At 39.8% G+C, this 15,823-nt stretch overlaps 1 protein-coding gene across 1 annotated transcript in view; it reads left to right on the forward strand.

The window, feature by feature from the left end:
* MRTFA (myocardin related transcription factor A) overlaps positions 1–15,823 on the forward strand; it is a 53,281-nt gene that overhangs the window by 3,893 nt on the left and 33,565 nt on the right. The window contains 1 exon segment of the mRNA XM_068402017.1: positions 14,999–15,064. Coding sequence (XP_068258118.1) covers positions 14,999–15,064 — 66 coding nt within the window.

Genomic DNA, 15,823 nt, shown 5'->3' on the forward strand with positions numbered 1-15,823 from the left:
TCTAGGTACATCCCACAGTTCAGAATTATTTATGCAAATAGTGCTCTGACACAGAAAAACACAGAAAAAACACAGGAAAAACACAGAATATGTGTTGAACGGATGGGGAGCTAACGTGCTGTCATTTCTTGTGGCAAATTCAGAGGCATACCAAACATTCGTAGTTAGACTCCCTGTAGCGTAGTGCTGCAACCACTCTTTGCAAATGTGTAGCACAGTGATTGTGATGATGCTTAAAAGTTAAGAGGTGCAGTGAAGGTAAGGTAATGATATATTAGCGTGAGATGGCTCAAAGTTGGCAGTAAGATGGCAATTTAAATTTATTTTTGCTGAATTGCCAGTGTGCCTTGTTTGGCTGTGAAGACTTAGAGGTGTTTCAGGGTATTTGTTAACTTTATAACATGAGTGGGAAGCTTAGGGAAAGGGTTAACACTGAACGACCAGGGGTTTTATGTCAGTTGTTATCAGTGGAAGGAGAGTCATAGCATTATCCCTGGGGTTGAATTCACGTATTTTTTTGGTCCTGCTGCCCTAATGTGTTTTTGGTGTTTTTGGATATGACATGTTTTCCCCTCTTGGAGTTTACTGAACTATTCCTGTCAGTGTAATGATCCCCAGCTGTTGCTTTAGCCCTAGCTATTTTCATGCTGGGAATGGTAGGAGGAGGGGAGGAACAGAGGCTAGTTTGTTTACCACACTGTGATCTACTTCACTTGTCAAAAATCAGCTACTATAATTCTTTAGCACAAAGTAATACTAAAAGGAAAGAGTTGTAGACTTGGACCTGCAAGAGCAGGAAGAAGTAAGGACTCCACACATGCAGAAAACAGAATAGAAACTGGGTGTGGTGTAATCAGTGCAACTGTCAGTAGCATTTATGCAGACAATGCTTTGAACTAGTAATGATATCAAGTAAAATTTGCAGTAAGTACTTTCCTGCCCTATCAACTGAATTTTTTTCACTGTTAAACTGAGCTTCATGTTCAATGGCAGTAGTGCTGGGATATTGATAATACCAGCAACTCGCAAACATGTTAATAAAGCTTGAAAAAAACTTGTGTGACTTTTGAATTATTATTTGATAATTATCTATTATTTATTTTTTGAAGAAAATATCTGTATTTATACTTTTCAACAGCAAATGAGTGATGCTTAGATTTACAGGGACCTGTTGAAAAGCAGATGCTTTTCTGAAAACCGAACTATGCTACTTAAGCTCAGATTGCTTGTTTTGCATCCAGAAAACAACTTCTACAGTTAACATGCTTATTCAGAGTCCTTGCCAGACAGATGTCACTGTGACTCTCCTCCTGAAGAAAATAAGGGTCAGTGACAGTTGTGGTTTCTGCTCGTGTTTTTGGATCCACATCGGGCTGCCTGTGTAAATCTTACCTCGGTACTTTTATCATCTGTAAGATCTGTCACTAGTCACATCAGATTTTTTGGCATTCTGTCACACCTGCAAGTCATTGATCAACAACTTAACGAACATCTATACCAAAAATAAGTGCCTGCTTAGATCTTTCCTTTCATGCCCCAACTCCCGTCTATCCAGTCTTCTCTGAGCCTTGAATTACTGATCTTGTCACCTGCTGCATCAATAAATTTCGATCCAAAATGTTAAAGCAGCACATTTCTTGGCAAGAACCTCTGCAGCCTGTGGTTGAAAACGGGATACGGCTCCTGATGTAGCTTAGGTTTATCAAATAAAAACATGCAGTGAGCCTGTGGAGCAAATTGTGTTCCTTTTTTTTTGCAGTATGCCTGTAAGTGGGTGCATTATCTGCTGAAGGGTATTAACATGGAGCAGAGCTCATGGTTTTCTTTCTTTTACTTGGGCTAGTGGAAATAGATACAATGTTTTTGCCTGGCAGTATGTAAAATTTACTAACCTGATATGTCTCCAAACTAAGAGCAGACCTGCAGTGGCTGAAGTACCTTGCAATGTTGTGATAGCTAATAAGAATTACAAAATATGTTTTGCTCATCAGTGTATTCAGGATTTTTCCTGGTGTTCAATGAGACGGGTAGAAGAACTGTGCAGGTGACCTACTGTCAAGGTTTATTGTGTGTATAATATAGTAAGCATTCTTCCAAGAAAATAAAGATATGAACTTTCTAATCTGCAGTTCTGCCATCTAAAGTTAGACTAAGCCTGATGAAGCTAACAAGAAATGTGTAAGAAGGTGAATAATAATAAAGGATATACTCCTTTGGGATAGGGATTCTTTCCGAAATTGGTAGTGAAAATTGGTGAAATCCGGGCTTTCTAGACAATCTCGTTTTAATACAGCCTTTCAGAATTAAGCAGCTCTAAAGAATGTATTTTGGAAAAATATAGCTATTTGAAAGTTTTGAATAGAAGTGTCCATAATGGATTTTTCTCCATGGTACCGACAGGGAACATCTGTTGCAGCCATGCTTATAAAGACCACATTTTGTGGTCTCCATCCCCAAAGGCAGCTCATGGAGCTGAAGCACAAGCTGGATTCTGAGGGCCTATCACCATTCTGAGGGTATTTCCTGTAATGTCTCTGCTGTACCCTACCAGCTGACACATTTAACATCTTTTTGGTAACCTTCTTCACTGAAACACTTACGAGGGCACAAACATTGTGCTGCCCAGCTGGATTGTTGGGGGGGATCTGAGTGATGCCCTCCAAGTGGCAGAAGGAAGAGATCTGTTTTCGACTTTCTCTGCGTGGAGTTTCCCCAGCTTCATGCTGCTACTTGTTTCTCTAGTATTAAATGCATGAAGACTATAGCTGTGTTTTTTGTAGGAAATGAATGTGACAGTAACTATGTTCTTTGGTCACTCATCTCTGCAAATTTCACAGCAGTGCTGGAAGCCAGGATGTACAAGCTCCCTTGGCGTAATTTGGTCAGTAGTACAAGCAGCATGTAACCTGTCCCCGCAAACAGTTGTGGACTTTCTTTCTTATTTTGGTGAATGCTCTTTGTGTTGCGCTTTTGATGTTCTTCTTCTCACTTTCCTAAGGTTTCATGCTTCTTTCTGTATTATACTTATGTGTGTTAGTCCTTCTAAGCCTGCTTGCAGCTCACACCCTTTTCCATGCTCCAATGTCAAATGCTCCCTTTTCAGAAGTGGAAGACAACATTTAGAAGTAGATGCTAAACTAGTAGTACCCTTGTGTCTCACCGAGAGACTGTTTTGCTGCTGCTAATAATAGCTGTCATTTTGACTGCAGGCAGTTCAGAACGAAGATTGAGTCTTCAGGACTGACATGTGACCGCGAATCTAACTGCAGTGGTTGAGAACACTCACCACGTAGCTGTCTCCCCTGCCTCTTTGCTGGAGGGAGCAACAGAGAGGAAACGTGTCTGCCCTTCTTTTGCGTTTGTTCAGTATATTAGCGAAAGCCCACCGCTATTAGCAGTTGGAGAGACTCTTCCACTGTGTGTAATGAGTGTGGGAATACCTGCTGCTGCCAGCGGTCTCCTCTTGTGCCCTTCAGTAGAGGACTGAGCCATTAGTAACATTTTAAACATCTGCAGAATTTGTCCACCAGTTTGAAGTCAGTGGTCACGCAGGCCATTTTGGACTGCTGAGTTGTTTTAGTTTGCTGATGGACCTGTTACACAGAATTATATTTTCTAGATATTTATAGCTATGATAGCACTTAAGAACCACATTAAGCCTTATAGCTGGATTTGTTTTCAATGCTGTGGATCTTCCCTCATGGAAAAACCCAATAAAGTTGGTCCTGGAGATCTGTAGTCTAGAGTTTTGAAAGAAAGTAAATATCTAAAGAGAAGGGAAGTAAAAAGTAGTAGATAGATGCTGTGTGATCACAGTTTAAATAGTTTGAGGGAATTTGATGTGCTTCTTATGTGTAATGCAAATTCTAGGGATCAGCTTCCATACTGGGCTGCTGTGAAGGAAATCATTTCTCATGTAGAGGGATATGATGGCCATAGCTGAATCTTGTAACTGTTTTAGAAGTAGAAACAGAATTGTGATAGAATTTGTACTTAAACTGTAAAGAAGGTGTCAGTCTGTAGCAGTACAAAGGCCGGGATTTTTGTTTGAACCTCAAATGCCATGATTGTGGCATGTGTTCTTTGCAGTCTTTGAGAAAACAACAAAGAAATATGGTAATTCCTTGTAGCATCCACCTGAAGTTCTTGCTAAGAGAGGATGCTGGGGCTTGGACAAAAACTGGTGGCAGGAATGCTAGCCGGGTAGGGAATGCTCTGAGTCTTTATTTTGCATGTAATATGCATGTTGGGCAAAACCAGTTTTGTTCCATGTCCCATGAAATAACTATCAGCACAACCAACCAACTGAAGCTGGGAGATGCTCAAGCTAGCTAATTTAAAATAATAAGGGCCAGCTTTCCGAGTTCCCTATATAACTGGTTAATTACTTCTTCTAAAGAACTGCTGGTTTTGTATTTAAATTTGCATACTTCTAAGTCCTTTTTTCTACCACTTGTGGAAAAACACATTTGCTCTCATTTGCATTTGGTTTCAGTAAACCAAACATCTTTAGGTGGTTAAGAATCTGAAATGGTCTTGGAAATACAGAATTATTCCACATTTAAGTGGAAAACCCAAAAACACGGCTCATATGTCAAGGTGTCCCAGCTGTTGCCGCAGAAGTTCTGTGGTATCTTGACCATTAGATGATTTCTGTGAAGGGAGCTTTTAACTTCTATCTGTAGAGGGTGCCCTGTGGCAGAAGGAAGGATGAATCATTGGGCCAACACCACAGTCTCTGAGGAATGTTTGAGGAAGTTTCTGGCCTTGATCTGAGAGGCTGTTAGTACACTGGAGTGCTGTGCTGTAGCAGAAATTGCAGTATGGGGGTGTGAGCTGTGAAGAAAAAATACTAAACCATGTCTCATTGCTGAAAGAGGCATGGAAGGATTTCCTCATCAATTTTAGTATTATAAACATGTCTAAGCAGTCATGTGTTTTATGGATGTATCTTGGCACTGTTTCAAGACTGATTTTTTTTTCTGCTTATTAGAAACACACAAAAACATGTTATCCCTTGAACCTAGAGTTTTAAATAAAATGAAAAATTGTTCAGATTCTGATGTATCTCCAAACAACATGTTCTTTCTTTTCTTCTGTATAATTTTTCAGAAAAAATGTGGACAACTCTCATGTTTCATCTTCAAGGAAAACAAAAATTTTGTAGCTCTTTCTTCTTATAAGCAGAGATACCTCCTATCTTTACAAGAAAAGAAATGAAAAGGGTTCAAACTTGTTTTTCCATTGTGTAGCTTGCCTTTTGTGCCGTCACATTAGTAGACAGCTGTAGATCTGATTGTCAGGATATACCTACCCATTCCTTCTTTTTCCTTCATTTGTCCCCATCTTCCGTGTCATATTAAATTATCTTGGAGAATTTCTTTCTAGGGTCTTCTTTGCAATGTGGTTAAGGGCAATGTTAGTTCCTCCTTGTTCATGTTTCATAGAAACATACAAAGCAGTATAGACGATGACTCAAGTTTACACAGGCAGTTGGGAAATTCTCTGTTTTTCCCCCCTCAAGGCTTCTCTTCCAGCTATAGACAGTAACAATGGATATATAGATGGCATCAACAAACACTGATTACAGATAATATTGACTGTCTTAGGGTGCTGGTGTGTCAATTTTAGGTAGACCTTTCCACCTAGGTTTTGTTTTACAGGTCATCTTGTTGACTCATGCCAGATTCAATAGATATGTGCCTAGTTATTCACATGCTTAGTTTTCACCTAACCAGTATTACTGCGGAGAAATGATTTTATAAGAATCAGTACCCTGCACAGAAAGCAAACCAACTTTTCCTGCTGACAAGCTTGTTGCACATTTTTACATGTTGCATGTATTACTAAATACACTAGGTTACATGTATTTCAGGTTAATTTCTTGAAGTCCGATTTTAACAGTTTCAGTGAGTGCTGAAATGGACTCTTAGGTGTACCAAGATGTTATCATAAGAGTGGGCTTCTATGCGTTCAATAAAAAGACTTCTGTACTAATAGTAATACATTTTGCTGGTTTTAAAGTTTTAGTATTAAAGACAACAAAGATGGCATTGCATTAAAAAGTAGTGATGATTAAAATGGCATTAAACCCCCAAAATTTTACTTATTTAATAGAAATGGTAGGAGTTAAGTCATGAAGGAAGAATATAAAAGCGAATGCTGTAAATGCACAGCAACTGCTGGTCTTTATTTTAAATAAACATAAAAAGAACCCTGCAAAATTCAGCATAACTTTCATATTAATATTCAAGTTTGCATATATTTAGAGTCATAAACATGAGTAGCACCCACGAAATAAACATGTTCAATTGTGTGTGATGTTGAGGACTGAGACTGTAAACTTATAAGGCCATGAACTGGTTCTTCCTTTTATACCTGCACATTTTACCACCCCAGAATGCCAATGCTGACTTGAGCCTTTGAGAACCACTGACAGGAGTAACTATTCTGTCCTCTCTGGAGGTTGGTTCATATTATGTCATGATACTTGGACCATGCTACTGCTTTTGTTTGTTTTTTAATGCTATGTCCTAACAAAACTAAAGTTGCTATAAATGCTGGCGTTATCTTCTAAATACAGTTTTTAATTAACATTACTTTGATTTCCACATTGTATCAAATTTGATATGAAGCCTCAAAAATTACCTGCTGAGGTAGCTTGTTGTTCTGTGCTCAAGGTGTGAGCCAGCTACCTTGTAGTAATATATGAGGCTGGAAATAGATCCTTCTGCTTTTGCTTGTATATTTGCTTCTGATTCCATATTCTTTGGGGACTGCTTTCTTCTATAGATTGGAATCTTTGATTCTGCTAAATTAACCATATCAAAGAATCCGTATTTGTCTGTCTCCACTAACAGAGCTATTTAATGCCTCATAACATTGACTCATTAAAAGATAATACATGCAAATATTTCATCATCCTTTGAAAACATTTTTTTAAATTATTCCTCTTTCATATTCTCTTTCAACAGCATCCTCCCAACAAAAAAGGACTATTGCCTGTACCTGTTTTTTTGTTTCTAGTAGCCAAAACTAGTCTTCTGGAACATGGTCATATAGACCATGCATCTAATGTCAGCAGGCATGTGTAAGCTGCATGTCATGTCAATGATTTTATATGACCCAGGAACGTTTTGAGCTGTAGAAGCTTTGAAGAGTGTGATTTTATCAAGAAACAAGCTCTTGTCCCGAGGGTGAGGGTCAGTTAATTTTCTCTCTTCTTCCTCTTTTTGTGTTCTTAAATGACCGGTCACTCCTTTTTCTGTACTTTTCAGCTGCTTTTAAAAGCTTCTGGGCGTTTGAGAGCCTGAAGGCTTTTGGAAGTGCTGGATGGAAAAAAGCAACCCTAGTGTTATGTGACCCACATTACATCCTTGGATTATTACTGGCACATATACTGTGAAATATTTTGAAAGTTCTTGCTTTGGGGGTGAAGGATCTGTTCTGTTTTTTTAAGAATCTCTTGATAGAGGTTTTAGGTCTACATAAGGCAGAATTGTACTCCTGTTCTCACTTGTACAAATTTTTAATGCTTTCAAAAGCTTACTAAGAAGATAAGAAAGAAAAGGTGGTTGTGAAAAAAGTTTCAAGTCCTTTATACTAGATCTGCCTTTGATGCAGCTGTATGGCTTGCTTGGTTGAACAGGTTGCTCCTGTTTGGCTGTGTGCCTGCAATCGTCTCTGTTGGACAAGCACAGCTGGGTAAGGAGTTTATCAGTGTTCCCCAAACTGATAAGAGACACCTGCCCATCTAAGCATATTGCAGCAGAACATGCTGATTTTGCAGTGCTGCTAAAGAATCCACTTTCATCATTCATGTGACCTGCAATAGGGAACCACTCCTGATCCTGGTTTTGTTTCCTGTTCGGGATCTGCTTCACAGACCTCCTCTTTGGGTGTAGGCAGAGTGATCCCAATCCTACTTCTCACAGAGAGAAGTCCACAGCAGGAATATAAATAAGTGGCTTTTGCCTCTAGCGTGGAAGGTTCTTGTAACAGTTTAAGAGACCAAAACAAATTCTCTTTCTATTCTTTACCCTCCCAAACTCCATTTTCTCCATAGTATGGTTGCTAAGGCAGAGATGAGGAAACTGCCTGCATTTTAATAGCAGCCGTTGTTTCTGCAGTAGAGAAAAGAGGTAGTGGAATGTGAGATAGTCTCAAATAGTAAAGAAATAAACTTCTGCTTAACTGTCCCTTTGCCCAGGCTTGCTCCAAGCTATTATTTAAAATGCATTGAGATGAATAGAACCGTACAGCTGCTATTCCCAACAACAGTGAATGCTTGCAAATTGTGAGGATCAACAGTGTACCTGCTGCTTCTCCTTCACCCCACAGAGGGACACGAATTTTTGGCATCCCCTTCCCAGGGTAGCAAACTGTCATATAATCCCTGCAGTTTGGGTGTCATTTACAGTCTGCTTCACTTAAATGCTTCTCTGTTAACTGCACAGTCTGCTTAAATGCAAAGCCAGCATGTATTCCCCATCAGCAGTTAGTGGATTAAAATCCTGTTTAGGCTCAGAAAATTGCCTTTAAAAAAGGCCCAAAAAGTTGGCTTTTCTTTGTTGGTAACCCCCAATCTAGCACATTCTGTGTGATGTGGGGGGTGTCGTCGACAGTGCCAGAAAAATGCAGCTCTGGGGGAAAAAAAAAAAAGTCATTCACCTCAGCAATTTGAGTTATTTTCAAAATTAATTTTGACCATTGTATACTCACTCATTGATTACAAATTATCATAGCTGAATTTTTCTTATAGCTTTTTGTGGACACTGCAAAAAATTTGGTAATACTAACCACCCTTTGCTGCTTCTGTACCAAAAGGTGTTGCAACTAGGGCTTAGCAGATGTTGCTCTTGCTGGTATATGAACCAGAATCTAATCTGGCTTCCCGTCGAAGCATGAACAGGGCTAATGCAAGTCAACATTTGTTTTGTAAGCAGGCACAGCTGAAAAATGCTCAGAGACCATTTTTGGTGTGAGGGAAAGATTTTCTCACTACATCTCCAAGGGACTGGATTCAGTCATAAATGTAGGATATAACCTCCACTGAAAACAACAGCTGATGTGCTGCCTATTCCAAAGCTGAATTTGGCATTGGCTACTGGTCAGATGTGACTATTTAATCAGAAACTACGAAAAAAATTCTCTTCACAATGTAATTAGAATGGCTGCTCCTGGCTGAGTGGTAAGTGGAAAGGTGGCTTCACCCTTCAAAGCAGTAGTTACATGGCACTGTGATATTTAAGTTAGAGGCCCCAGTTCTGCACAAACAGCTGTGATGATTTGTTCAGCAAATATCCCATGTCGTCAAAGTCATCTTTTATGGTTGCATGTTATAATTAAGTTGGTTGCATAAAGGCTGTTGGTTTAATCTAATGGTGTTGTACGCATTGTACTGAAAAATTGAAAAATATGTGTGGGCTGCAAATGGTGGACTAGTGCTACGTTTCCTCAGGCTGTGGTCTCTGACCCTCACAAAGCAGACCTCCTCAGTGCTAGGCCAGTGAAAATTCGCTTAAAAAATCTTTGTTGCTACTGAAAGGTAGAGGTGTTGGTAAAAGCTTGTGCTGTATTCATGCTTTCTTGTGAGTTAAGTGGATGCTGTAGCACAGGGCTTTCAAATGGGGTGTGCAGAGGTGCTGAACAGCATACAAAGAAATGACCGTGAACCCTTATGAGCATTAAAGTGCATAGTTTGATTTTTACTGCTTTTACTTAGCTTGCACTTTCCTCAGCTTAGATAATGAAGTTAGGCTAATTTCACTTTTTCTTCGCTAGTTTCTCCTTCTAATCACGTGGCTTATTGACTGGGTTGCAAGGATGATTTTTTCTATCGGGCAGACGGCTTTCACTGAATTTACAAAATCGATAAATCACGGCTGTGAGCATACAGCCTATCTAGTTCATATGCGGTTTATGTCTTGCACTCTCCCTTTTTACATGGGTATCCTAGCCTGAATTCCGGGGAGTTCTGCCTCCCTCAGCCCCTGTGTAGGGTTTCGTTTGGCTACAGCAGCCTTCCTCCCTTCCTGTTCTGTGCTACTGCTCGTGCTGTCTGTTGTAATCCACCATATGGCTGTGCGTAATCATTACTTTGATTTGGCGACCTTGAGTATCACTTGGGATTCCTTAGAAGAAAAGGTTTTGTAGAACTGTGAACGCAGAGTCCCTTTGGCAGTAAATCTGTACTCAACATGCACAGGGCCTCACCACAAGCTGCAGTTCAGAGCTGTGTGCTTCTTTTTGATAGTTCTCAAAAAACAGGAAATGCAGAATTTTTTTTTAATTTGTTGTCGTAAACCTGTCCTAGTATGTGACATAGTCTCTAAAATGACATTATTTTTTTTTCTCTTGAGATTCTGAGATGCTGAGGCTGCAGTCTAGTTTCTGTAGTAGTTCTAGTCACACTATTAAACATGAAGTGTGGTTTAAAATAGAAGGGCTTTCAGGTACGTATGTGTAAGTGCAGGCACGCTGTTGCAGATTTAGATGATGAGCTGCAAAAAACACCTTAGCTCATCATAAATATTTATTCTTGCTACTGCTTACTACTAATGCACCCCTGTACTATGACTAGAGTTGTAAGTGTCCTGAAAGTGTCCATATGGGTGCAGCCTGTGTATATTAAGCATATACTGCTCTTGAGTTGCCACCAGCCATGAGTAGGCAGGAGTAAGCTCTCATCTTGCAATATGCCTGTGGATTCCCTGTTAAGGCAGTTCTGTGGTCAGACGAACAAAAAATAATCATGACTTGCTATATTTCACTAACAGTGTAACTCTGTTGATAGTATCGCAATGTTATTTGTCTCTTAGTACACACATTCCCCTCAATTCTTCTCTAGCCCTTCTGTTAAATCGCTGGCAGCAGCCTCTATACCAGCTCCTAGATTTCTCTGGAGTGTTTTACTAATTCCTGGAACAGTTCATTAGAGATATAAAAACCTTGTTCAAACTTTTAACTATATGTCAGAATTTTTCATACTTGTGAAATAAATTATGCCCGTTTTCGGGTGGGGAAATCAGACAAGCATACAAAGCCCACAAAATGTTGCATAGACTATGACGCAAGTTGAATGAAAGAGGTGAGTAGAAGGGTACCAGTATGGAACTTATTTTCTAGCCAGCAGAGATATCTCTCCTTTATATGACCTGATTTATTCCTAATTTGAAAATTAATTTAAAGATTAAGTAGAGGGATAAATGAAATGGAAGATTGTTGGTTTGTGACTGAAAGACTTACACTCCAGTCTGTCTTTGAGTAACTTTGAATTTCTCTGGTCATTCTAGACCTCTGGCTGAGCTCCATGTACAACAGCCTTGGATTGGCTCTTGGGACATCTGTTAATCTATATATAGGATTCACACACTTGCACACGTAAACAGGTGATCTCCTAAATATATGAAATGGTGTTGGGAACTCCAAGTACTTATTTAAGCCAAAATGAATTCAGGAGTGAACTGAAGTAATCCTTTTTGCCCTCCTCCCTGCCACAAAAATAAGCTGTATTGGAAAAAAAGTGCATTATGAGCTGATTATAACTTGTGCTTAATATGTATGTATATAGATTCATAAATTCCAGGAATTACTTAGTGCCTATTAAAAGTATCCTGAAAATGACCTTTTCCCTATTCTCCAGTTTAGTCCTCTTGACAGTTGCTAGTTTCTTGCTGTGAAGGGACATAGTGTTTAAAAATAAAAGGTGCATATAATGGGTAAAGAAAAAGGGTAGTAGATGGTAACTAATATAGAAATAAGATCTATTTACAAAGTAATTCATAATGGAAGCTGAAGTCAGGAAGGGAATTTTAAGTCATTGGATGAAGCCTCTAGCTGTCTGGCTGAGACTGATTTCTAATAAATCTGGGAACAGCAGGGAGACTTCAGAAGAGCGAAAGACCAGTAACATTTTGCATCACTACTGACAAAGAGTGAGTGAGTAAAGAGTGGCTAATCTGGTGTCAGTTCCAGGAAAAAATATGGAAAATTTGATAAAGAATTTAAGTGGTATAAGAATAGCAGTATAATCATGCTATTCAGCTTCTCAGTTTGTGAAAACAGGTCTGTTAAAATGCTATTTTGTTGTTTGGATACATGAAATTTGGTTGCTAGGGGTTTTGTCTGGGTGTAATAGACTTTTATAAGGTCTTTAACTTAGTAGTGTGGTATTTTTGGCTTTAAAAAATATCTTTGAATTTAATGAAGTACTGCTTAAGAGGATTAAGAACTGACTGTAATCAAAGAAAGCAGAAAAGCATTTCTAGTTTGGATCAGCCTGGTGCAGTCTGGAAACAAATGCAAGATGATAATGGTGTGGACAGACCAAAGATTAGTGGAGGCATAAATAATGACATTTAAAAATGGTTTAGATCATTTATGCAAGTTGAGACACTTAGGCAAAACGTGCATAAATACAGGTGAGGGCAGAGTTATGCACCAAGGAGCCAAAAATGTCAGCCACACCTGTGTGGGGGAGTTTTTTTTCTGAAAATCCCTGACTCTGGGAGGTGAAAGGTAAATAGTAGATGTAGCTGGAAATGGGAGGGAAAGTAGGTGGTCCCAGCAAGTAAATAGCAAAGTGGCAAAAAGAGTCATTAGATACATTGCTAGCTGTGTAACTGAGAAGACATGAGTAATGATGAGATTATCTGCACTTAAAGCTGTGGAGATAGACCTGATGCTGTAGGTCTGTGCCTTGCCTGTATACATTTAGTGAGATGTGCTAATTTAGGGTATGGAAATGAGTCCCTGAAATGGCTCACTAGTGGAAATAATGCCACATAGGGAGAGATTTAATGTGCCGTTACCTAATAGAGCTGAAATCACTTAGTGGCGTACTGCTGCTGGAAGGATGAAGTCTCACTCCCACCTTATGTTAGCAAATGTATAGCAAATACCTGGCTATACAGTCATTCTCTTCAACTCACTAAGAAGACAGAAAACTATTCTCCGTTTTGGTTGGCCTGTGCTCTCTGTCATGTCAGTGAGTCCAGGCACCAGCCAGGGGAACGTGAGAGATGATGTGGGGAGTGAGAGATTTGACTCCGTCACAGCAAGCTGTTAGATCAAGTGCTCGTGTAGATGTGTCATCACCTGATTTGGGTTTTGATCACCTCAGAATGAATCCAGCAAATGAAGAGCTCTGTGAACAGGCCAGCCGTGAGACTGTATTAGCCCTCATGCTAGCACAGAAGTAGGAGTGAGATCGCATGCTGGGTGGGAGGAAGAGTCTGGAACTACCATTTCTGTTGGCAGTTTCATGGCCAAACGAAGGGCCTGTTCCTTCCCCTCTGCGTTCCCTCCTCCTCACTCTGGCTCTTGGCTGATCCCACACGGCATTAGCATGGTGCTCTGTACACCATCCCTCCCTCTCTCCCTTCCCCGTACTAAAGGAAGTAGTTTCCTGCCCAGGGTGCGTATATTAAGAAATCCTGGTTTGGCTTAAGAAAGAGAAGAGAGGTAGCTTGGTTGCACACTGTGTACAGAAGTACCTCTACAGGTAGGAAATATATTCTCACTGTCATAAACGTTTCAAAGAAAGGTACATCAAGAGCCAAGGGAAGTGGAAGCTAGACAAATCCAAGCAAAAATTTAAGTGTGCATTTAAGTGAGGGTGATTAGCCACTGTGCAAACAACCAAGGAGGAGACGGATCTCTTGTTGACTTCGTATGAAGACCAGAACCCTTATTGGAAGATGTATCTTAGTCAAATGCAAACTGCAAATAGGAGGTTGAAGGAAACAGGTAAAATGTGATAATGTGTGTAAGTAGATGAAGTGGTGTCTTCTCAAATTTTTTGATCCCTGCTTTAGGGAGTGTACAGTACAAATTTGGATATAATGTATGAAATGAATGTATTGGACAAGAAAAGTCCATGAGAAAGGAAGCATAAGGGTTATAATGAGATTGTATAGTTGGACTGTAGAGTAATTTTGCTGTCTGGTAGTTCCACTATGTTTGTGTGGGCTTCTTTTATGTGGACAATACAACAGACATAAGCTTGACAGAGAAATTGAAATGAAAACAGCGATGCCATGCCATTCATTCTTTAATATTTTATGTTGAGTGTACTTAGGAGCTTGGGCTTGATTGTAGACAGGATTCAGTATCTATTGATGTTCACTCAGGTTGTCCTAAATTGATGTGTGTGCGTGCATGCGTACATGTGTGTGCGCACACGCATGTGGTTTTTTCTTTGGTTTTTTAAGGTCCCTTTCATATGGAAGCTGTCTTTGACTGTAAGAACAGTCCCTAGAATATTGTGTAGTTTAAAGGGAAACAGCTGTTATAATCTAAATGTTGAAATTATGGCTGTTCCAGAGATTTGCATTAGAAACAAAAATGTAATTGCATTTCATACAGGTCATGCATATTTTCTATTACTCTAAAATAAATAGGAAAAATTGTAGTGATAAGGGATTCCTTTTGCTGGGGAACAAGGACACTTAAATACATCCATGATATTTCACTTTCATGAGATGTTTCTGAAGGTGAATTTCTGAGTTGAGGGAGGAAATCAGCCTTGTAATTTAGAGTAATAACCAATAATTTTGTCATATCAATTTAATCTACACATGGTAATTAGAGTTTTCAGGAGTCATTAGCAGCTGGGGTGTCACTGTGTTTATTGGAGGGCTGTCAGCTGGTGTTTCTCTTTGTTTGTTTTTTAATATTAATGGTTTGGAAAGAAGTTGGTGCTCTAGAAAGAATTGAGAAACAAGCCTGGCTTTGCGGATTTTTATCACCCTGCCAAGACCCTGCGCAACTTCCTCTCCCTGTTGCCCGCAGCAGAATACGGAAACCTGGCTGCTGAAGGCCACTTCTGCAATTGCAGGGGTGCAGGGGAGCAGGGTGGGAGGGTGTTCTTTTTGTTCTGCTGCTCGCTAGTGCCTTGGCATCCAAAGAAGAAAACAAGATGCATTTGAAAATGTCTCTTCAGTTGTTTCTCGCACTGATGGGTTTCCTTCTCTTCCCTCTCTCTGCTGTCCTGCAGTGCTGCAGTTGAAGCTCCAGCAGCGACGCACACGCGAGGAGCTGGTGAGCCAAGGGATCATGCCGCGTAAGTATCGCTTAAACTCTTTGTCTTGGTGGTTTTATGCATGTTTTTGAGTGGAGAATGGTTTTACATATGATTTCAAAGATGAGATTCTCTGTTTCTGGATGAAAAACATCATATATGAGAGCCCCACCCTGTTCCACCCAACTTGGTCCTTCTTAAGTGTTGGTACTCTAAGGTATGGGGCCACCTCTGATACTGAGGAAGAGAGTAATGGCTCCAAGTGTAACTGTACTCCAAAACAATGTTTGCATTTGATCACAGTGGAGAAGAGTTTTCTGGAGAACATGCTATATTAGAAGTGACTTACATACTTCACACATGCTGGTAATCACTCTTTTAACAGGCTTCCTGCCTCTGCAGTTTCTGTTCTTGTTTGTCAGCTCCCCAGACCTCTGAGGCAGTTGTAACTTTGTATGTACATATTCCATAAACCAATTGAAAACAGGCAGTGCATACCAGATGTTAACCAACAAGGGACCGTGTTTAATGTTTGTAGCTAGAAAAGAGAGCTAGAAAGAGCCCCATGGGCATCAGCCAGTCCGCTTCCTGCAGGGGAAGGCAAAATCTACAGAGCCAGAGAACTTTTAACTTGTCTGTGTAGACACATAGGATATATCCTAATGCCAAGCTTTAATAAATTCACTGTCAGGTTAGTGTTGGAGAAGATGTTTTTTTATTTTGTTCTCCTCCTTCCCCCCAAAATGCAAAAAATTATCTGACAAATAGTTTTGTCATGCTTTGGTACCTCTGAACTAGATA

Source organism: Nyctibius grandis, chromosome 5, assembly GCF_013368605.1.
Source record: "Nyctibius grandis isolate bNycGra1 chromosome 5, bNycGra1.pri, whole genome shotgun sequence".
NCBI classification, from domain to species: domain Eukaryota; kingdom Metazoa; phylum Chordata; class Aves; order Nyctibiiformes; family Nyctibiidae; genus Nyctibius; species Nyctibius grandis.